At 49.9% G+C, this 22,305-nt stretch overlaps 3 protein-coding genes across 3 annotated transcripts in view; 2 read left to right on the forward strand and 1 right to left on the reverse strand.

Moving 5' to 3' along the window:
- SNRNP200 (small nuclear ribonucleoprotein U5 subunit 200) overlaps nt 1-513 on the forward strand; it is a 28,586-nt gene extending 28,073 nt beyond the window's left edge. Inside the window, exon 45 of the mRNA XM_039231723.1 lies at nt 79-513. Within this exon, the coding sequence (XP_039087654.1) occupies nt 79-222 (144 nt within the window). The 3' untranslated portion in view covers nt 223-513. The remainder of the gene's footprint in view (nt 1-78) is intronic.
- A 2,855-nt stretch (nt 514-3,368) lies between these two features.
- Nucleotides 3,369-7,766, reverse strand: CIAO1 (cytosolic iron-sulfur assembly component 1). Its single transcript, XM_039231781.1, has 7 exons — nt 7,492-7,766; nt 6,752-6,900; nt 6,489-6,600; nt 6,299-6,387; nt 5,855-6,056; nt 5,131-5,218; nt 3,369-4,244 (listed from the first exon to the last, which is right to left on the reverse strand). Exons 1-7 carry the CDS (start codon nt 7,628-7,630, stop codon nt 4,004-4,006), a joined length of 1,020 nt encoding a protein of 339 aa, XP_039087712.1. The 5' UTR covers nt 7,631-7,766; the 3' UTR covers nt 3,369-4,003.
- Nucleotides 7,767-7,969: 203 nt separating this feature from the next.
- TMEM127 (transmembrane protein 127) lies at nt 7,970-20,563 on the forward strand. Its single transcript, XM_039231774.1, has 4 exons — nt 7,970-8,114; nt 8,513-8,830; nt 17,205-17,369; nt 18,136-20,563. Exons 2-4 carry the CDS (start codon nt 8,587-8,589, stop codon nt 18,441-18,443), a joined length of 717 nt encoding a protein of 238 aa, XP_039087705.1. The 5' UTR covers nt 7,970-8,114; nt 8,513-8,586; the 3' UTR covers nt 18,444-20,563.
- The last annotated feature ends 1,742 nt before the right edge of the window (nt 20,564-22,305 follow it).

Raw genomic sequence — 22,305 nt, forward strand, 5'->3', positions numbered from 1 at the left:
TGGCCCCGGCATTTGTTCTGAGCTGGGGACCTTCCCCACTGTGTTCATGCTCACCTGCATTTCTGCTGCTCTCTGTAGGTGAAGCTTGACTTTGTGGCCCCAGCCACTGGCGCCCACAACTACACTCTGTATTTCATGAGTGACGCTTACATGGGATGTGACCAGGAATACAAATTCAGTGTGGATGTGAAAGAAGCGGAGACAGACAGTGACTCAGACTGAGTCCAGAGGCACTTACTCTTGCAAAGAGGAGAGAAGAGTGACACCTGAATCAGGAAGATGTACAGGCGTGTGGGGACCGGGTCTGTTCGCGGGAGGTCTGTCCAGTCAGTGTAGGTGCTGTCCCCGCCCCCCTCCCCTATGCCCTCTTGCAACCTTGCCATCTAGACTTAGGATCCAGTGTTTGCAGGTGTCCTGTAACTGTCAAGCATCAACTGTGTACAGCATTTTTAGGCATGTTCTGTGTAGTTCCTTTTGTCAGATATTCTAATAAAATAATTTGGGAGAAACCTTTTTTTTTTTTTTGCAATGTTTCCAAATTAACGTTTCTGGGGTGCCTGGGTGGCTCAGTCAGTTAAGCGGCTGACTTCGGCTCTGGTCATGATCTCACGGTTCCTCGGTTCGATCCCCATATCGGGCTCTGTGCTGATAGCTCAGAGCCTGCAGCTTGTTTCAGATTCTGTCTCCCTCTCTCTCTGCCCCTCCCCAGCTTGTGCTCTGTCTCTGTCTCAAAAATAAATAAACATTAAAAAAAAATTCAAATTAATGTTTTTTTTCTACCTAAGGCCCTTGGCCAAAAAGTTTTTTTTTTTTAAGCCACTGAATTTGCTTATAACGAATACCTCTAGAGGACAAGGCTACTCTTTAGTTGGGCTGTCACCCACAGCCATTTCAGTCAGCGTGGAGGAGGGATCAATCTAAGATCGCGCTTATTTTGGTCAGATTTATGCCTTTGTCCTACTACCTCACTTGTTACTCAGATATTAGCACTGCTGTGGGAGCAGACATTGAGTGTTAAGTCTCTCACTATCTGCAGTTTCCCCTCCCATAGGAGGCTAAGGAGGCGGTATCAGAAAAAGGGGATTAAAATGTACCAGCTGGGTGGGGCCCAGTCTTGATAAACCCAATTTTGTGATCTTAGATTTATAAATTTTCCTCTTTAAATTCTTGACTTTCGTTCTTTAGGAATAAATGTGCATAAAATTGTAGATCATTTTCAAGCATAGTTTCTCTAGGCCAGTAGTTTTCAAATAATACCACATTTGAACCTGTTTTACACTACAAAAAATTAACCCCCAAAGAAATTTTATCATCTATTGACTTTTATTAAGGATTAAAACAAAATTTAATGTACTTAAAAATAATTTTTATGAAAAATATTTTCCAAAACAAATCTAGGGAGAAGATTGCATTTTATACTTTTACAAAAAAATTTTTTTTAAATTTATTTTGAGAGCGAAAACAAATGGGGGAGAAACAGAGAGGTAGAGAATCTCAAGCTGGCTCCATGTCAGTGCAGAACCCAGTGGGGGGCTCTGTCCCATGAACCATGAGATCATGACCAAAATCAAGAGTTGGACTGGTGCTTAACTGAGCCACCCAGATATCCCTCCCTACAAATCTTTAATGTCTGGTTTAACAGAAGATATTCTCATGGCTGTTTATACAATTTTGTATATTGTTTTGAGTTGAAGTGAAAAGAAGTCAAGCTTATTTTATACACATATGATCAGAAAAGGGAGATTTTAAAGCCTTTCAGGCGATTGGCTATTTGATATTCAGCAAGACTCTGCAAGTGAGTTTTTAAAAAATTTTTTTTAATGTATTTTTATTTTTGAGACAAGGGAGTGCGATCAAGGGAGGGACAGAGAGAGAGGGAGACACAGAATCTGAAACAGACTCCAGGCTCTGAGCTGTGAGCGCAGAACCTAATGTAGGGCTCGACTCCACAAACTGAGAGATGACCTGAGCCGAAGTCAGATGCTTAACTGACTGAGCCACCGAGGCGCCCCACAAGTGAGTTTTTTAAAGGCAGTGTGGAGTGTGAAATCTCATCAGTAGTAAGTTTTATACTCTATCCCATTAAAACCCATTTTGAATGAATGTCTTACCCATGAATGATTACATCATGCCTTAGTCATTTGGAAAATGTTGGTTCACTGATTCAGGCAAATCTTCCAAATGACACATTTCATTATACAGATCACTTCTGTTAATACCACCAATCTCATCAGAAAAGTCTTAAGTGTTGGGAAGATGTCAAGTTCGTGATGGCAATACAAGTTTCCAAGAGTCTAATTTTTGCTGGAGAGCTTTATTTTTTCACTGGCAACACTATCCATTTCCCTTGAAGTGAAAGTCTCATTCCATCTGTTTTCCACATGTCTGCCAAATAGCCAATTCTAAGTAACAATTTGCTAGTTCAAGTAAAAATGGTATGCCATGAAGACCTAGTTCAGCTTGTAACTCCACTATACAATTGCTTTTCGTCAAGATAGTCTTACTTCAGTGTGTACAAGGGCTTATCATGCTTTCCACTATCAGGATATTAGCCCATTCTTAAGGGCCAAGATTTAACAAACTTGGTGGTTCTATCCAGGATATATATATTTTTTTAATGTTTTTTATTTATTTCTAGGAGAGAGAGAGAGACAGCGTGAGCAGGGGAGGGTCAGAGAGAGAGGGAGTCACAGACTCTGAAACAGGCTCCAGGCTCTGAGCTGGCAGTCAGCACAGAGCCCGACGCGGGGCTCAAACCCACGAACCGCGAGATCATGACCTAAGCAAAAGTCGGACGCTCAACCGACTAAGCCACCCAGGCGCCCCTATCCAGGATATTTCTAAGTGAGGTTGCCAGTATTTTTTTTTTACCGTGAGAGCAAGGCAGCCGAAGACCATGACCACTAGTATTGGCTGCCACTTCCTGGATTCCTGCCAAGGTGCCAATAGCTGACCTCTTGGGTCCCCTGAAAGGCTCAAGACCACACTCTGAGAGCTACTGTGCTAGGCATTGCCTCAGCTGTCTTTTCAAAGTCTAAGGTCATGATTTTTGTGTTGTAAAAAACCAAGTGAAGGCTGTAGCTTTGGGGATGGTCCTCAAGTCAAAACCCATCTGGAAGTGCCTTTCACAAAACAACTTGGTGAGATTGAAGAACTGATTGCCTATAGAGTGATTCTCTATCTTTTTTCATTATCATGCCCCTAATGAGCTTTATTAGCCATCTTTTTCCTACTTGCCCCCACCATGAAAATGTAATACTGATGGCCCATTAGAGGGTCACAAATTACTGTCTCTTAGATTTTTTTGCTAAAATTTTCAGAAACTGGTTTTCAGCCCCATTGAGAATGTACAGCCTACAGCCAGTAAGAACTCTTTTAAGGGTCCATGTCCTTCCCCGTTTATTTTTCAGCATTTCCAGTTGCCACCACAGCATAATGACACAGAAGATACACAAGGGCTTCTAAGGGAAAGCAGAAGTGTATCTTACTCTAAACCAGCCTACATTAAAAAGTTTCCTTCAATATTGATTTGAATGTCATAAGTGTAAGGATTACCCAGAAATCAGGAAGGCAGGACCGATTTCACAAACGGACTCCCCATAGAGTTCTTTTAAACTGTGAATGTCCTTATAAAATAGGACTTGGGACTCAGATGACCTATTTCTACAAAGCCTCCAAGTTCTGAAAAGCCGAAGATGAATCCTCTCTACATAGAGATATGGTGAGTATAAATATTATATTCACCCCCCAAATTCAACACTGCCCTCAGTCAAGCACAATCTGTGGCATTAACCACAATGCGCTGATGTTCTGTAGCTCTTTACCAAGGGTCCCGTGTCAAAGGACGGGGAGAGTGAGCAGTTCTGTGGCTCTGTACTTCTATCCAAGTGTGAATGGAAGAGAGCCAAGTTAAATGAAGGTCAAGGGTGCGCCTCTAGGTCCTCTTGGGGCTGGCAAAGTACATTTTCTGGGAAACCATGATTCTGTCCAAGGTCAAGGTAGCTCAGATGCCTTCTGGCCGCTGATACTTCCAGAAGGCCACCTCACCGTCATCACTGCAGGAGGCCAAGAGCCCCTGCTCCTTAGGGTTCCAGGCCACACAATTGACATCCTGGGAGTGGGCCTGAGGCAAGTGGGCTGTCAGGGAGAAGGTGGGCTGCTGCGGATCTGAGCTGGGATCCTCCTCAAACACACGGATGGCATCGTCCCCACAAGCTGTGGCCAGGGCCCCTGTCAGCTGACACCTGGGAGGAACGTGCATCAGTGAGTATGCAAGTGGCTCCTCTATCCCCAACCTGGCACATTAGGCAGAAGAGATTGGCTCTACAGTCCTTGGCCAGCTCTTCCCAAACTGCAGGCCTCAGCTAAACGTCTAATGTTGAAAAGCTTCCCTAACTAACCACAGCCACAAATCTCTCCCCCAAATTCAGGTGCTCCCGTCTAGGTTGGGTTTCCCCAGTCAACCCAAAAACCTCCACGATTCTGGGCTACACTTTCCTCACTTAGCCTAAGCAGTTTCCCTTGTCGTGAGTTATTCTTAACCATTTTTTTGAACAGTACTAGGCCACTGAATTTTACGATACTTTTTAAAGGTCACTTTTGTTATTCCCAAACATTTGCTAATATAAATAAAGCTTAGATGCACACCAACTATTTTCATTGTCTAGGATTATTTTCTATGGATTCTTATCCATAGATAAGAATTCCTGCCCTCTGACAGACTCTCCTAGATGAATGGTATGGCTTTTTCTAGACTCCATAAGTGTAGAGTCAGTGTTACCAAACCGTAAAAACCCGAGCCATGAGTCCCAATTTCAAGAATAAATATTTCTGGCTGGTATGATGCTGTGGCCACCCCCCACCCTCACCCCCCACCACAAGGCTGGTGCTGCCCTCACAGCCTAGATCTTAACGTAGGTACAGGCCTGGGTCTCTAAGTCTGTTCCCTGATCCTGTGAACCTCAGGCCAGTTGGCTCTAAGCCAGCACAGTAGACAGTCTGCCTGATCTGAAGAAATGAGAGTGGCTGCTCTCTATTTCCATGTACTCTCAAAGGTGACAGAGAGAAGCACAGGGTCTTGACTTCTCTAAAATCTCCCCAAATGGGCAGATGTGGGGATGGAGGTCTTACCAAGCAACGTCGTAAATGGTCCTGGAGTGGAAGCCTGACAAAGTGCAGATACATTTCCAGCTGGGGTCAGAGCCGCTGCATGCCACCCCTGCACAACAGACTTCTCTTGAGCCTAAGACATGTCTGTGTCCTGGGGACCTCAGGGGAGGAGATCCTAGTCTGCCCTCCCTTACCCAACCTTCAGTCATGAATTTTCATTTTCGTCCCCCTCCTTACTGATCTGCCTTACATACGGTGGCCAGACAGGGGTTTTTTCAGCAGAATTCTGAGAAGGAAATGTCCTGTTTTTGGAAAAACTTGTTGCTGCAGACTATGTCTGACTACTTACCCTGCCTTTTAAGGCCACCAACCAGCCACCCAAACCCACCTTATTTCTCCCAGAATCCTTTATATCCTATGCTCCACCTAAAGGAATCATGGTTCCTGACATAAATCTAGGCTTTTGCACCTTCGATGCCTTTGCTCCTGCTGTTCTGTATTCACCCAGAATTCTCATGCTAAATTCCTTGTGTTAAAATCCTACACACACTTTCAAGTTCAGATGAAATGGCTCCTCTTCCATATAGTCTTCCCTGATTCTGCCAGCACTCCCTTTGGGAACCCTCTTGTGGCACATATCCCTTTATACCCTAACTTGCTGTGATTCATCTATGTCTTAGACCCTTAATAGACTATAAACCTCATGAGAGAGGAGTCTCCTTTAGCTCTCTGATTGGCCCCTCACCTTGCTCGTTGTCTGGTAGATACTGGCGCCAGATACGCACAGTACGGTCATCACTGCAAGATGCCAGGCGCTGGCCACTGGGGTCAAAGGCTAAGCTCCACACAGTGGATTCATGGCCTTCAAGGGTGGCATAGCATACCCAATCATCCTCTTCCTCCCGGTAGAGCTTCACTGTATCATCATAGCTGGCAGAGGCTAACAGCTGGGGGGTGGGGGAGAGAAGGAACACAGCACTGGTCTACACTCAGGAAGTGCCTATTTCCAATCTCTCTCCCAGCTAGGACAGTCCCAGGGATCTGTCTCTATAAAGGGATTAAAAATACTTTTAGTCACAGACAGAGAGCCCCCATAAAAACCAGATCGAGGCTGAAGAGCAGAGGAAGGCTGGGCACAACACTCCACACCAAAATTTCTTCCCAGCAAGATACCTCACCTCACACTTACCTCTTGGCTTGGGTGCCAAACCACATGCTTGACATCCTGTGTGTGAGAGTTGAGGACACTGACACATTCATACTCATCTTCTTCATCAACTGTGGAAAGGGGGAAAAAAAAAAGCCCACGAGCTGACCCTGTGAAAGACACAGAGTCTGTTCACTGGCTCCCAACTGCATCTGGAAGGACCTAGACTCACCTTCCCAGACCCACACACTCTTATCTCGGCTGCAGGTGGCAAGGAGGTTACCGGAAGGGGCCCAGGCCACTGACTTGACCTCATTTTCATGGCCCTCCAGAGTGGTTACACACTGCGAAAAGGGAAGAGAGACCAGAATCAAGTAGCTAAGACCCTGGGGTTCTTTACATGGGGATAGCCCAGCTAGTCCAGGTTGGCTCAGGTTCCCGAACCAGCCCTAGATAACAAAAGGCAACGATCCTGCTCCCATCCAGCCTGGTTACCTCGAAGTCATCCTGGTTCTTTTTCCAAATGCACGTGGTAGCATCAAAACTGGCAGAGGCCAGGTAATTGCCACAGGGAGACCAGGCCACCTTCCGCACAGTGCGCTGGTGGCCTTCAGAAAGGACAGATTTGCAGATCCAGCTGTCACCTAAAAGCAGAGGGCAGGCCAGTGTCTGGAACTGGGTGCACAAGCACGTGCAGAAGCACTATTAATGCTGTTAGATAACGGAGACTAGTGCCGGAGCCATGCTGGGCTCTGTAGGTATATTTAACAACATGCTTTCAGAAAGCTGTAACTTCCTCTACCCTTTGGAGGCATCCTTATAAAACAAATCTGAGTTGTCACCTTCCTGATTTAGAACTGTCTGTGGCTCCCAAATGCTCTCTGAATAAAATTTAAACTTCACCACTGCGTCGCAAATTACCCTGCAGGATACATTCCTACCACCCTTCTCTTCTCCCTTTCCGGCCTCACCAATGATCACAATCCACTCGACAGTTCCAGCTTACTGACGTTTTTGCTTCCAATACTTGCCGACTCTGGGGCCCAAAAAGTGTTTCCCAGGGTGGCCAACTTGAAAGCGGCCTCTCCCTCCTCCCCGTTAGCCTGTAATCCCATTCAGGGTCGGCTTGTCCTAAAGGCTGCGCATTCCTTAAGCCCGGCACCCACACTACGCTCACTTGTCTCTCTTCCCGGAACCCACAGTAGCAGAGGACGCGCAGCGAGGCCGGGACCGACCTTCCCTGCCCCAGATGCGGACTCTACGGTCACCACCGCACGACGCCAGCAAGGTTCCCGCGGGGTTCCAGGCCAAGAACCAGCAGCGGGAGTCCGGGTGTGCCGGGACGCGGGCCAGCAGCACCAGCGAGTCCTTCATGGCGATCTGGAGCAGAGTATGTAGAAGATGGCAGATGCAAGAGCGCCCACTGCGAGTCTGTCGGTGCAATCCCCTCGCGACGCCCACTCAGGCCTCCCAAGGCCTTCGGGTCCCGCCGCTTCCGCCCGAGGGCCCGGGTCTTCCTGGGAACTGAAGTGCCCGGAGCTGTGGCCGTGCTGCCCTCTGGGAGTTGTAGTCAACTTCCCGTTCCGCCGGCAGAAAGCACCGCGGGACAGTCTCGAACTACCAGTCCCGTGAGGCCCTGCGCAGGGAGCCTGCGGCGCGCCCGGGCTGTGACGCGCGCGGGGAACGGGGCGGGGAGCCGGAGGAGGCGGAGGCAGAGGTGGAGGAAGCCGGAAGTGGATCGGGCCCGGGTCGGTCCGGGCGTTGCGGGTTTGGGGCCTGGGATCGCTCGGCCCCCGGCAACTGCGGAACCTGTGACAGAACGGAGCGGCGCCATACTGGCCCTGAGGCCTGCTGACCGGTGAGGAACAGGAGTCGGTGTAGGGGAGGCTCCTTTCTGGCCACAGGTCGCACCCCAAGACCACTGTTCCCAGATCCCGGGTCCCCGATCCCCGCGGCCCAGCCTGGTCCTCGACCTCTCGGCACTCTCTGGCCGAGACCCCGGGTCTTTCTCTCATCAGTAGCCGATACTAACGCCCTTACTCTGGTCTGCCCAGATTCTGGCCGGCTCTCAGCCCTCTCCGGGTCCCTGTTCCTCACCTCCGCAGCCCCATTCCAGGGACCCTGTCCCCGCCCCCCCGACTCCTTGTCTGTACTTGGCCCCAGGTCCCACCCCCTATTCTTGAGTGTGGGCCCTGACAGCGCTGCGCCAGCCTCCCCTTCCGTGAACCCAGCGCCTCGCTCTCATCCCCGGGACAGGCAGGCTCAGCGCGCCCTGCGGAGGTCCGCGGCGACCAGCAGCGACCGCGGAGCGACGGCGGGCGGCCCCGGGCATGTACGCCCCCGGAGGCGCAGGGCTGCCCGGCGGGCGCCGGCGGAGGAGCCCTGGAGGCAGCGCTCTGCCCAAGCAGCCGGAGCGTAGTCTGGCCTCGGCTCTGCCGGGTGCCCTGTCCATCACGGCGCTGTGCACTGCCCTCGCGGAGCCTGCTTGGCTGCACATCCACGGTGGCACCTGTTCCCGCCAGGAGCTGGGGGTCTCCGACGTGCTGGGCTACGTGCACCCGGACCTGCTGAAAGGTGAGGGCGCTGCGCGCCGGCCCTCTTCTTTCTGAGCGATAGGGCCTCCTTGGCTGAGAACAGAATGTGGTGCGGGCTGGAGCAGAGATAGCCAGGGGCAGGCACTTGTCTTTGAAAACAGCCCCATTCCTGCCTGGTGTACATGCCCACCAGGTGGCTCTGTTTGGGGTCTGGCCCCTCATTAGTGATGATGTTATTCAGCCAGGCACCTGCTTCTCACGCCATGCTAATCTGCACCGCTGCTATTTTAGGATTCTGCCCGAGGAAGGGAGCTGTATATCCAGAACTGATAAGGGTGCTAGGCATCACAATTAGCTGCCCCCTTCAAAGGAACCTATGGGATATAGGAAGGTTTCTTTGGGGGCAGCCAGGTGGAGGGAGGAAGAGGAACTTTTTAGTGTGGCTAGATTTCAATAGATACTTTAGAGTTCTATCATAATTGCATTTTTGCTAGAGACAAAGGGAATCTATGGCATTTTTGATAACCAGAAGTCAGTTCCTTTGCCCCCTTGGTAAAACGATTGGAATTTGGTTCTTGGAACCTTTACAAGTGGGCTTAAATGAGGTAAGCTTGCTTTGTTCTTTATCATGCTTCCTAGGCAGGTGGGCAGGAAAGGAGAAAAGGGCTGTTCTCTTTACTTGGGCACTGGGGAGACCAAAGTTTCTGGAGCTGGGGGTGAGTGACCTGTCCCAGGGAGCCTCATGGGTTATCCTGCCCAGCCCTGTCTCCAGTAATGAGAGTAAAGGCTGTGTGGTGGGAGGGCAGGACTGCATGTACCTGGCTTCTACCCCCAAAATGGTCAGAGGACCCCAAAAAGCCCTTAGGAACAGCACAGTTCATCACCCCCAAGGTCTCTTGAACTATTCACGAAGGTCTTCATATTTTCTCCCTGGACTGCGCCCATCTGTGATGCATTCTAGATGTTTACTTCCCCATGTTATCAGAAGCATTAGATATCTTTACTTTTCCTCTTTAAGGATTTAGGCACAGGGATTTGGTGAAAAGGTCAAATTCCCTTCTGTGCTTTGGATTAGATACCCCTTCTGCAGGCCTAGTCTGAAGGACCTATCCTTAGAACCTAATGTTGTCTTTCTCTAAGAGTTCTCTTGCTGTTTTGCATTTCTCTTGAGTTTTTCATGCTTTAGGATAATTTTGTAGAGAACAGGGTGGGGGTTTCTGACTTATTTCCACATTTCACCATGATGAAATCTGCTGGTTTGGCTCACTAAGACCCAACGTATACACACGATGGAGGCCTTGTGACGTGCAGCTTTTTCTCTGGCGTGTAGCTGGTGGCAGAAAAGCCATCCAGCTCAAGTAGAGCCTGGATGATTTTACCCTTAGCATGCTGCCTACCTTGAAGGACAGCTGCTGCCTTTCCGCTACTTCATCTAGATCTTTGCCACTGATCGTCTGCTGTTCCAGTGTTTCAAGAGCCTGCTGTCACCTATAAACCAGGAGAGAGTTCCTGGTACTTTCCCTCCCTTTCAAATCATTCCTGGAGAGGCTCACAGAATCTGTGTGATGGAGGGAGAAGCACTCTGGTCTCAAGTCCTTATTTCAGAGGCCCAGCAAGCTGTGTCTCAGAGAAGTGAAGTGATCTCTCCGGGTCACACAACCGGGGGCATAGCTAAGACTCCTCACACCTATTGACTCCAGTATAAAATGATGCTGTCGCCTTTGTTTTTTAATCTTTGATTTACTTGAGTGTCATCGAGAACGATCTCATGAGTATTCCACATTGGTGTGCATCCTTGTCAAAGTCATTTAAAAAATAAAAATAAATTCTTGATACAGGTTCTCTTTTGTTTACATACATATTTACCCCTTTCAAGAAATTTCTGAGGCCACATTTTGTCTTTTATAAAGCATGTTGCCTTAATCTTTACATTACATTTACTCACGTGTTTAGGGATCTTACCCCATGGATAGTTTCAACCTACTTTTCTGTGGCCACCTCCTTGGCCATTGCAAAGCTAGGAACATGTGGCTGTCCATTAGTAAGAAGGGTGACAGTGGTACTTCATGAACTCAGAGAATCAGGCAAGGAATCAGGAGGTCCCTGATTGCTTCTCTTCCTCCTTTTCTCTGTACCTGTTGGGTTTCTGGTACCCCGTGGGCCTTTAGACACAGGCAGTCCAGTGCAATTATGTTGATCCTTAGGGCCTGACCCATGTCCTAGCATGAAAGCCTGGGATATTCTGTATCTCAGGAGGGGGCAGAGCTGCGGGGCACAGATCTGATGCCTATGGATGCTACCAGAGGGAGAACAGACCCTTCCAGGTCTCTGCAGGTAAAGGGGAGTGGATAGGGCTGGCAGGCTTTGGAGCAGTGCCTTCCTGTTTCTCAGCCCCCTGCCTGAGTGCCAGGCATTGTGCTAAGCACACTCCATGTCCGGCTTTAGTTTTTTCTGAATATCTTTATTTGGTAAGTACTGTCCTCAACTCATTTCACAAATGTCTCAAGCTCAGGGAGGTCAGATAACATGGGCTGAGAGGCAGATAGCCGGTGTGCATGATGTGGACTCCACTCTTAACCACTGCGCCTTTGTGCACTCTAGGTTTCTTTCTCCTTCTGTTGGAGCTGTCCCAGGCTTCTTATTTCCCCGTTCTAGTGGAGTTTTTCCTCACAAGCCCAGCCAAAGCTGTGCTTCTTATCTCTCATTGCCTCAGCATTCCAGTTCAAGTTGGTGAACCAGAGGCAAAGCCTTCACCCTCTTGCTGTCATTTGCAGAGCCCCAGAAGGCTTTAGCAAAGCTGGCTGGCTCAAAAGATTTGGTCCTGAATTCTTCCACTCTGCAGGGGATGCCTGCTTCTCACACAGCTCTTCACCCTGGGCCCAGATCCATAGATGTGCTCAGACTGCTAGTGGCCCCAGATACGTGTTCCTTCTGAGCCCCAGTCCCTCTCTGTCAAGTGTGGCCAGCAAAGGGCAGCTCACAGCTTCAGGAAGCATCTTTGGAGAATGAGGAAGTTTGGGATTTGAAGTCAATGAATCACAGTTGACAACAAGCCACTGGGAGATCAAGGCCCTTCCAGGGAGGGCCAGTGTGCCTGCTGAGTGGTGACTCATGCAGCTGGCACTTTCAGTGCCTACGAGGCCTGTCCCCAGAGACAGCTCTGCTAGGACCTCTAGTATCTATGGTATCACCCAGCCAGGCACTAGAGGAGCCTGTTGGAGTCCTGTGTCAGAAGCCTGTCCGGAAACTAAGAAGAAATCACAGTGAGCTCTGCAGGTGGGATGGATGATCGCTGAGGAATGGGGCAAAATGGGGAAGTGCCTCTGACTCTCTGCGGTGCCAGTGCGGGTGAAGGGAGGGAGGATGCAACGGAAGAAGGGAAGTGTCCAGAAGCCACTTTAACCCTCCTGCCTTCAGTCTGTTTGGGTCAGGAGGGGATGAGAGCAGTGGGCAGGTAGACAGGAAGAGCCAAGGCCTTCAAAACAAATCCAGCCCAGTGACTCACCAGTGACCTTGGGCAAAGTCAGTTCCTTGGGATCCTATTACACGGCAGCTGCCTTCTTCCCTGGTGACTGGAGGGGACAGTCAGCAATAATTACCAAAATAAACACAACTGGAGAAGAAGATGTGTTCTCTGACTTACCAGAGTGTAGTAGACTGCACCACTGGTTTGAATTTAAAATTGGGACCCTGCCCCATGTGCCATTTCTCTCCACAAATAAAATAATAACGTACATAGCATTTGGAGATTTTAGCAACCCTTAAAGGAGCGGATATTTGTTGCCCTCCCCGCCATTCTGATGTCTGGCACGGGAGGAGAGACACAGACATTGAGATCCTGACCCTGGGAGAGTCTGAGCTGGGTACTAAGTGTGTCCGTAATAACTCCGCCTGGCTTTTCTGTGTGCTCGGAGACTGTCTGATGAAAAGACTTCCTGGGATGTGAGGCAGACCCCTGGAGTATCTATAAGCATCGCTCTAAGGGAAGTTAATTTTTTAAACATTTTTTAATGTTTATTTATTTTTTTGAGAGAGAGACACACACAGAGTGCAAGCAGGGGAGGGGCAGAGAGAGAGGAAGACACATAATCCAAAGCAGGTTCCAGGCTCTGAGCTGTCAGCACAGAGCCTGACGCAGGGCTCAAACTCACAAACCGTGAGATCGTGACCTGAGCCAAAGTCAGACACCCAACTGACTGAGCCACCCAGGCACTCCTCCAAGGGAAGTTTATATTAGGCTTCCCCACTATGCCTGAGGGTTTACTCACAGCTTTGGAGTTGCATTGAAACAAAACTCATTTGAATTGTGGGTCGAGAGCTCTTTCTCGGTACCACGTCATCACTCTGGTGGGGCAGATTCTTAGTCTGGCTTTAGTAGGCTCTGGCCCACACTGGCTGACATATGCAGACGAGGAAGTACCAGTGGAAGGAGGAAAGGCACGCCAGGGATCACACAGCTGTGGCCCGGCTATCACAGCCCCAGTGCCGAGGGAGTGGACCAGAGGCAGGCAGTACAGGCTCATTGCTGGCATGGTGCGAGTTGACTGTCAGCACACCCCAGCATAGAGGGAACAGGTGTTACTGCTTTCATTTGCTAGATGCGAGAGCAGGGCATTTAAGTGACCTGCTCAAGGTAACATAGAGTCTGGGGTCCATCTAGATTTGGTGCCTTTCTGGTGTCCCCACTGCTTCTAAGAGCCAGACTGATGGGTGTGGCAGGTTTTGCCCAGTATAATTCCCACTTTTCGTGGCTCAGTGATCCAAAGCTTTCTTGCCTAGAAGAGGTTTCGTGCTTCCAGCTGTTCCCTTAGTGAGCTCAGCAGCCCCCAGCTCTGAGGATGGCTCTGACAGCAATCATATTAACTTCTGACCCTTCGTTCAAATACAGCCCTTTAGGATTTGACTGATTACCTCCATTAGGAAAAAGTGAAATGGCTAACTCTGGTGCTTGGTGATTCCAAGCATCATGATGCCAGGGAGCCTGATGCAGGTTTGGAGTCTTACCTGGACTGTGTGACCTGGAGGAAGTCCCTTGACCTCCGGGAGCCTCCAATTCCTCATCTGGGCTGTGTGATGAATCCCCCAGTGTGGAGTGAGGCATAACCAAAATAACCTTTTGTTTTGTGTTTGTTTTTAAGTAGGCTCTATGCCCAATGTGGGGCTTGCATTCACGACCCCAAGATCAAGAGTAACATGCTCTATGACTAAGCCAGCCAGGTGCCCCAGCTAAAATAATGTATGACCCATCTGTGTACACAGGCTATTCCTGGAGGGGTACACAAGAAACAACCAATAATGTTGGTCTCTTGGGTGGGGCTGTTGGACATTTGGAAAGAGAGGGACATCCTCTCTGAAGCTTTTTGTCATGTGCAAGTCTTCCTTATTGAAACAAGTGTATTATGAAACATAAGACACATAAGAGTATATATAACAAATGTACATTTTTAAGGATGGTAATAAAACGAACACCCTGTACTCCTATGCAGCCAAAGATAGTGTCTGCAGCCCTGATATATTTTTTCAGTTAAAACTAATTGTTAAAATTTAGTTGATTTTTTTAAGTTTATTTTTTTTATTTTATTTTTTTTTAATTTTTTTTTAATGTTTTATTTATTTCTAGGAGAGAGAGAGAGAGAGACAGTGTGAGCAGGGGAGGGTCAGAGAGAGAGGGAGTGACAGACTGAAACAGGCTCCAGGCTCTGAGCTGGCAGTCAGCACAGAGCCCGACGCGGGGCTCGAACCCACGAACCATGAGATCATGACCCAAGCGAAAGTCGGACGCTTAACCGACTAAGCCACCCAGACGCCCCTTAAGTTTATTTTTGAGAGAGAGAGCACACATATGCAAATGCACATGCATGCGTATGAGTGAGGGAAGGGTAGAGAGAGAGGGAGACAGAATCCCAAGCAGGCTCTGTGCTATCAGCACAGAGCCCGATGTGGGGCCTGAACTTACAAACTTCAAGATCTTGACCTGAGCCAAGATCAAGAGTCAGACACTCAACCGACTGAGCCTCCCAGGTGCCCCAAAATTTAGTTTGTTTATTTGTTTATTTTGATAGAAAGTGCAAGTGGGGGAAGGAGGGGGAGAGAGAGAGGGGACCCCAAGCAGGCTCCATACGCTCAGTGCAGAGCCCCATGTGGGGCTCAAACCCATGAACCATGAGATCATGGCCTGAGCTGAAGTCAGATGCTTGATCAACTAAGCCACCCAGGCGCCCCTAGTTGATTTTTAAGAACCACAATTAAAGCACCACTCAGAGTGTCTGGCCGCATTAAGTAATGTGCTGAAATCAGAACACAGCCTGCTGCGGCACAGAGTGTGATGTAAGCCCTTATACCCTGCCGCTCTCAGGTTATTCTTGGAAGCACTAGAAGAACACTTTCGTCCTGCCCTGTCCCATCCCTGATACGTGCCTTGTGAAGCCCAAGAAGAACTATCTCAGAGGGCTTTTAACAATATTCAAGCAAAGGCAGGAAACAGCCTCCTGCCTCCAGGAGCTTTTCTTTCAGTGAGTCCTAGACTCCTTCAGGCCACAGCACTATCTTAGGCTATGCAGGGCTGGGTGAAGTGAAGGCGGGTCCTGGTTGCTGGCAGAGCTCCCTCATAAGCAAGCCTCTTGGCAGCAGGCGATTTCCCGGGCTGGATGATTGGGCCCCAGACAGATGGTCAGCTGACAAGAGAGTGACAGATAGCTCTGGGGCAGCTTAATGAATGACCTGCAGCCTGATCGAGGCATCTGAGTCCTGTGTGGGCTCAGCCAACATCTGCCTGGTGAATTCTGAGCTGGAGGCAGGGAATGTACGCTGTCACAAAGGCCCAGAGTCTCTTGGTCTGGTCGTTCAGTATGGGAGGCCTGACCCTCTGCCCAAGATCCAGTGATGCCAGTGTCTGTTGGCTTGAGCCTGTGTTATGGGGCTCAGGTCCCCTCTCCAGGTCCTGGACTCTTCTTCAACAGTCCACTTTCCTCCAGGTCCAGGAGCAGTGCTTCTTGGATTGCAAGCAAGGCTTGGCCCATCTGCAGGGGAATTACCTGGGCTGAGGGCTAAAATCCCTAGGCCGCTGGCTAAAATCCCTAGGCCCTGCATGCTCTCAGCCAGCACCCCTGTGATTTTCATGTGCACTAGATTGATGACCGTCATCCCACAGCCTCTCAGCCTGAGATCAAGACTCAGGAAAGGAGCCTGTAGTCTGAGTCCTGCCAGCCCTTTCCAAAGTGTCCTAAATCAGTTGGTGACCCATGGCCTAAAAGAAAGAAGAATCTGCCCGTGGCTACAATAGAGGAGGGAGAGTTAGTGAAGGCCCGTTTCTTTTTACCAAAACTTAAAATGGTCTCTTTTTGGGCGGGCCTTTCTTTTGCCTGTTTCTGGGAGCTCTTGTAGTTTGCACAGATGTAAAATGGGACAGTATTGTCTTGAAGGCGTTTTGTTTGTTTGTTTAAAGAAGATTCTAAAATCCTAGTAGTTTGCTCTTTGTGTCTGGTTTTCATCCTGGGACCTCCCTTCTCCATGACCCCGGGGACTCTGAAAGTTGAGTCTCTTGTTTCAGCATCTTCCTTTTTCTTGGTTCACTCCCTCATTTGGGTAGAGCATGCACCCCTCAGAGGCTTTGCCCTCATTTTAGAAGGTGTGGGGGCTGTCAGTTTCTGAGTCTGTCAGGCTTTTGCGGTGTAAACAGATTGCTTCTTAGCTTTTCCCACATTGGGCTTATACTTGGGCTTATCTGGTGTGTTAAGTCTGTTCTAAGTAGTTCTAACTCCTTTTAATTTCCAGTTTCCAGAACTTTATTTTGCCCCTCTCCTCTTTGTGTAGGATTATGCCTTAAAATTTTTTTCTTTTGTTTTAGTAGCATGCAGGGAGGGAGCAGAAATAAATGTGACGTACTAGTCTACCATCTTTCCTATTCTATTTAGCACTCTTTTAATTTTCTATTTTTCTAAACTGCTTCAACTTCTTTTGGAACAAGGGAATGAATGAGTGACTAGATAGACAATCAACATTAACTGGCCTCTGGCCTTAGCCTCTTTGGCAGTCTCCGCTCAGAAGTCAGGGGGCTTTCCCTGCCAGCCCAAAGCACGCTTTTGCAGAATGGGTTACCATGCCAGGCTAATTGTCAGGGTCTTTACAAATGGTTAGCAGAGTGTGGCAGGTACGAGGAAGTGGAGCCCTGCACTCAGACTGATTTTGTTGGAAAGGGAAGAGGGACCTGAGGCGCCTGGGAGCAGTGACCGGGGTTCCTGTCTGCTGTTCCATTTCCTCTGCAGGCCAGCTGGGACCAGGAGCTGAGACTGCTTGGTCCAGTACTCCCCTGGGTCCCCAGGACTGCGGTAGAGGGGGGCAGACTCCTCCCAGTGGGAGACTTGCTGCACCAGGGTGTTGCTTGGGGCCTTGAAAATCTGGTTCTTCCCCTACAGATTTCTGCATGAATCCCCAGACAGTGCTGCTCCTGCGAGTCATCGCCGCCTTCTGCTTCCTGGGCATCCTGTGTAGTCTCTCTGCGTTCCTCCTAGATGTCTTTGGGCCCAAGCATCCAGCTCTGAAGATCACCCGTCGCTATGCCTTTGCCCACATCCTTACAGGTAAGCTTGGGCCTGCTCACTGGGGGTAAGGAACTCTGCAGGGCGGAGGCATCACATCTAGAGTTGCATTTGGGGTCCTAGGGGCTTCTGTGAGCAGACAACCATTCCAAATGTTCGTTTCGGCTTTAGCCAAAAGCATCGAGTTGTAATAGCAGCTTGTTTCTTTCATTTGCACTTATGCCTGCCAGGGCCGCTGACCCATTTAGCCCAGCTGTGGAGAGGGAGTGTTGTTAGTATTCCACAAGGAATCTCAGTGTGCTCTAAGAACTGGGGTCCAAGCCCAGCGGGGCTCCTGGGGCCTGAAATGAGCAGGGAAGGAAACCAGGGTGTCTCCCTGTGTCCCCCCGGAAGGCCTGGTCTCATCGCATTTGCCTCTTCCTGCTTCCCTGCACGCCACCGTTCTCTGTTAGACACAGCCTCTGTCCTCCCTCCGGACTGGGCTACTATGTTGATTTGACCTGTGGGGGTGCCGATTCCAGCCCCCGAACTGTATGATCTGGTCAATCCCTTTCAAGCACACAGTGACTAGAGCAGCCTGACATCCCAATTCCAAACTCTTGAGACAGAGAGACTCTGACTGGCCAAGAAGGGGCCGGGCATCTGGACCCGGGCCCAGCCCGAGAGTGTCATGGCCAAGAGAGCTCTCCATCACAGGGTCTGGGGCGGGGCAGGTTCTCTGAGAATGGGGTTTGGGGAGAGAGGCTGCAGACGGTTCTGTGAGCATCCCTACTAACCCCCCCTTCCATGCTGTCGCTCTGTCCCCCAGTCCTGCAGTGTGCCACCGTCATCGGCTTTTCTTACTGGGCTTCCGAACTCATCCTGGCCCAGCAGCAGCAACATAAGAAGTACCACGGCTCCCAGGTCTACGTCACCTTTGCTGTCAGTTTCTACCTGGTAGCAGGAGCCGGTGGAGCCTCGATCCTGGCCACAGCAGCCAACCTCCTGCGCCACTACCCCACGGAGGAGGAGGAGCAGGCCCTGGAGCTGCTCTCCGAGATGGAGGAGAACGAGCCCTACCCAGCAGAGTATGAGGTTATCAACCAATTCCAGCCACCCCCGGCGTACACACCCTAATGCCTGCTGAGGGCTTTTTTCCGCAGCAGCCCCTCCCCGCTCTGCGGCACCTCTCACCCCAGAGGAGCTCCTGTCCCCAGCAGGCCTCACTGGTAGGATCCTTACCATTTCACCAAACCTTCCCAGGAGAGACTCTGCCTTTAGGGTTGTTCATATATCCCTGCTCTCAAAACCTGGGATTCACGGATTTTATATAATGCACTGTTTTCCCTCTTGTCACCTTCCTGTCCCTTCGCGGTCACTAGTCATTACCAACCAGGGATGGTCATACAACTTTTCTCCCTTCATGGGCCATATCTTTGAAACTGGGACTTACCCTGAGCAGCTGCTGACAGTGGGCGGTCCCAGCTAGAAGGGTCAGCAGGTGCCGAGGGAAAGGGGGCTGTGCCCTTCTTAACAGTCCGTGTTTGTCCCACAGCTGTAGCCCTGAACTGACTCCACCCCCCATTCCTTCTTGGAGGGCCCCAGTACTGGGCCGCCCACTCCATGGAATTCTCTGCACTTTAGTCTTTGGACCTCCCATGATGTGTGTTCTGGTTTTATGGGAAGAAGGAATTGCTGTCGGGAACCAGAGCCAGTGCTCTCCCCGCCCTGCCCTTGCTTGGGAGCCCCGGCAAGGAGAACGGCAGCCGGCGTGGGCCTGAGGCCCCCCCGGGGCCTGGAAAGGGTCAGAGTGAGGGGGACCAACTCTCCCTAGCCCTTTCACCTTTTAAACGTGAGTGGTTTTAGAAGGAAAAAAGCAAAACCAACCAACAGCAACAATATTCTTTTTAAACTAGCGACAAGACTGTTGTCGTTTTTTCAGACACGTATCCCATTCCTTTTGGCTCCACAGTGTTTTGGGCCGCAGCTCCTCCCAGGTAGTTCCTCCCTGAACCTCTCCCAGCAGAATGCAGCCTCTTCCCTTGCTCCCTCCCCTGCAGTGACCCGGCTCCCTGGGCCCTTCCTGTGGAACCCAGAGCCCCGGCAGCCCCCCTTGGGGGCTGAGGACTGTGGCCTGGCTGGCCGGCCAGTGTGGTGCTCCTCAGGACTGTGGCACTGAGATGTAACCTGGCCTCCGTGCGGGAACAGGGGCCACAGCAGGGCAGGAAACCCACCACTCTCCACATTAGGAACTACAACCAGTGGGGTCCCCTTGCGTGAGGTGTCAGAACCACCCTGTCAGATGAGCAGACCTGGCTGTGTCCTTCAGGCTCAGTGCGTCCCCTAGACTGTGACGTGGGGCAACAGCTTGCTGCATGCCCCGCTTCTCTTCTTGAATGTACTCTGTCTGGTCTTGGAGTGTGCCACTGGCTCTTTCTTGCCCAGCCATCACTCGGGCTGTGCTGTGTGCCACACATAGCTTTGGGTCAGGCTGGAGACTCTGCCCCGAGATCTGGGGCACAAGTGGGAGAAACTTGAGAGACCTTCACCGTGGATCCAGGTGGCCATGCTTCTTTGGGATCAGTGTCCAGTGCTGAGCTGAAAAGCAGATCGGATCCCAATTTCCTTTCACGGGCAACAGACAGAACAAGACTGGAGAATGGATACCACTGTTGAATTGTGGCTGGAAAGGGACTGTCTTGTCCGTCGTCCTTCTTCAGCCTGTCATCCTGGGGACATCAGGACAGCTGCCTGTGTGGGAGGTGAAGACCATGTCTGTGCATGAGTGAAGGCTGCCTGGAGTTCAGTGTGACACCAAAGTGTTTCCCATGGTGACTCTCACACTCTTCCAGACTCTTAGGCAAGAAAGACTACAGTATGATACCTGAGCACAAAGCCAAGGAGCTAACTTTTAAGTCTCTCTGTAAAGTCCGAGTTTGCCTTTGGCAGACCTCCAGGATGCGGCCAGCTCTCCCTGACTGTGGGTGTCGAAGCAGGCAGACCAAGAGGCCGGGCACCAAACACGCATGCCAAAGTGACCGGTCATCTCATGAGGACCCAGACATGACCCTGTGGACCATTCCATGTAATTTGGAACCCACTTTTTATTAGCTCCCCATACCTCTGGCCTTTCTCCTTTCCCCTGCCACCCTGACACTGATAGTTTGTCATATGAATCCCCCTGGTTGTGTTTTTTTTTTTTTTCTAGAAAAAAAATTAAAAAGCAAAACAAAACAAACTACAAATACAAATGTAAATGCCAGTGGCCCCCTGTCATTTTTCTGTTGCAGTTTCCTCCGATTTGGTTTGTTTCCTTCCTCTTATAGAAGCAGGAGAAATCGATGAAGTGTGTGATTCAATAAAAAGAAAAGAAGGGACTTGCATGGGCTTACTCCATGCAAGGCACTTCCACCTCTATGACCCTTCTAATCCTGACACCGTCCACACCAGGGTCCCAAGGCTAGGAGCGTTAGACACCTGCAGCCCGAGTCTGTGTCTGCAGACCCTGAGCTCTTCTCCCGCAGCTGCTGGTTAGCTGCAGAAGAGGAAGCTGCTTCTGAACCCCAGCAATGGTGTGGGAAGAAATAGACTTCTTGAGAGCTGGGACTTGGAGAAGGAGCTGCACTTCTTTTGAAACCACAGGGGATGATTTCTTACAGGAAGAGGCATGTGAATGGAGACAGTTACAGGAATGTAACTTGTAGCAGAACTCGTGCTTTAGTGTCCATGCCTTACATGGCCACCCACTTTCCCTTCATGCAGCCGACACGCTAGACCAAACTGTGTATCATGGTAGGAGTTTAGGGCTCTCTTTGAGGAGCGGCCCATTTAGGTGTTCTTTTTCTTTATTCTTTGGAAGAGTATATATCTTTCTTGAAAGCTAGGAATGTGCTCTCTTTCACTTCATTTCAGACCATTACAAATGGCGCGTGTTGTATACAAGTGCCTTTAGGCACCGTGAGAAGAAACGAGGTGACCAGTGGCCCCATCTCCAAGGATTTACATTCTTAGTTCAGGAGATGGTCTTGTTCACAAATAGGCACTGAAGTAAGTGGTCTAATGGACAGCTGGGGAAAGCTCTGTGCCGAGAGGGGAGGCTGGTTATGACTTGAGCGATTACAAAAGGCTTCACGGAGGAGGCAGCTTGAACTAGGCTTACTGTGAGAATTTGGAAGTAGGGTGTGGGGAATTTCCACTGAGGGAATAGCAAAAGCAGAAGCACAACTGGAGGCCCAGATATGGTGAGAGAAGAGGTTAGAAAGTTGGGAGGGGCCCAATGAAGGCACTAAAAGCAGTGGGAAATCCTGGAAAGGTTTCGAGAAGAGAACGGAGGGATCCAGATTTATTTTAATGGCTCTGGTGACAGTGTGAAGGAGGCTCAGCCTCCTGTTAAGTATTAGAGCCTGAGGGTGTGGGAAAGGGGAAGTGGTGTGGGGGCCCTGGAAACTTGCGGAAGGGGAAGACAGCAGTCTCCTAGCTTGGAGGCAGAGCCAGCAGTGGGGCTTAGAAGGGCTCACTGATGAGCAGCTGCAGGATGTGAAGGGCAGCAAGGAGAGAACCTTGGAGAACAGAGGAAGAGGTGGTTGCATTCTGGGGAAGAGCAGTTTTCTTAAAATAACTAGAGAATCTCCAGCGGACATCTCACCCAGAGGTTCACACCGTCAACCACTATACTCATAGGTCACAAGGTTCTGGAGTGAGACAAAGGAACTAAAAAACTTCTTGGCCCTTGTTTTCAAAGAGCCTGAAATCTCCCCTGCATTTTTTTCTGGGAGTGGCATTTTATTTTATTTTATTGGGGTTGGAGAAGCACATGGAGGAGAGAACTTGACTCCTCTTTGAATGGTGTGCCTAAAGTGAAGGCACTCTATTAGGTGCCCACTATGAGAACGAAGATAAACAGTTCCTCATGTGGGGAAAATGGTTGGCTTTGCTGCTGTGGGCAAGGGAAGTTTCCTCAGGAAAGATTTCAATGGTTTCTTAAAGCTGAAGGATTTAT

Source organism: Hyaena hyaena, unplaced genomic scaffold, assembly GCF_003009895.1.
Source record: "Hyaena hyaena isolate Hyena2069 unplaced genomic scaffold, ASM300989v1 scaffold_57, whole genome shotgun sequence".
NCBI classification, from domain to species: domain Eukaryota; kingdom Metazoa; phylum Chordata; class Mammalia; order Carnivora; family Hyaenidae; genus Hyaena; species Hyaena hyaena.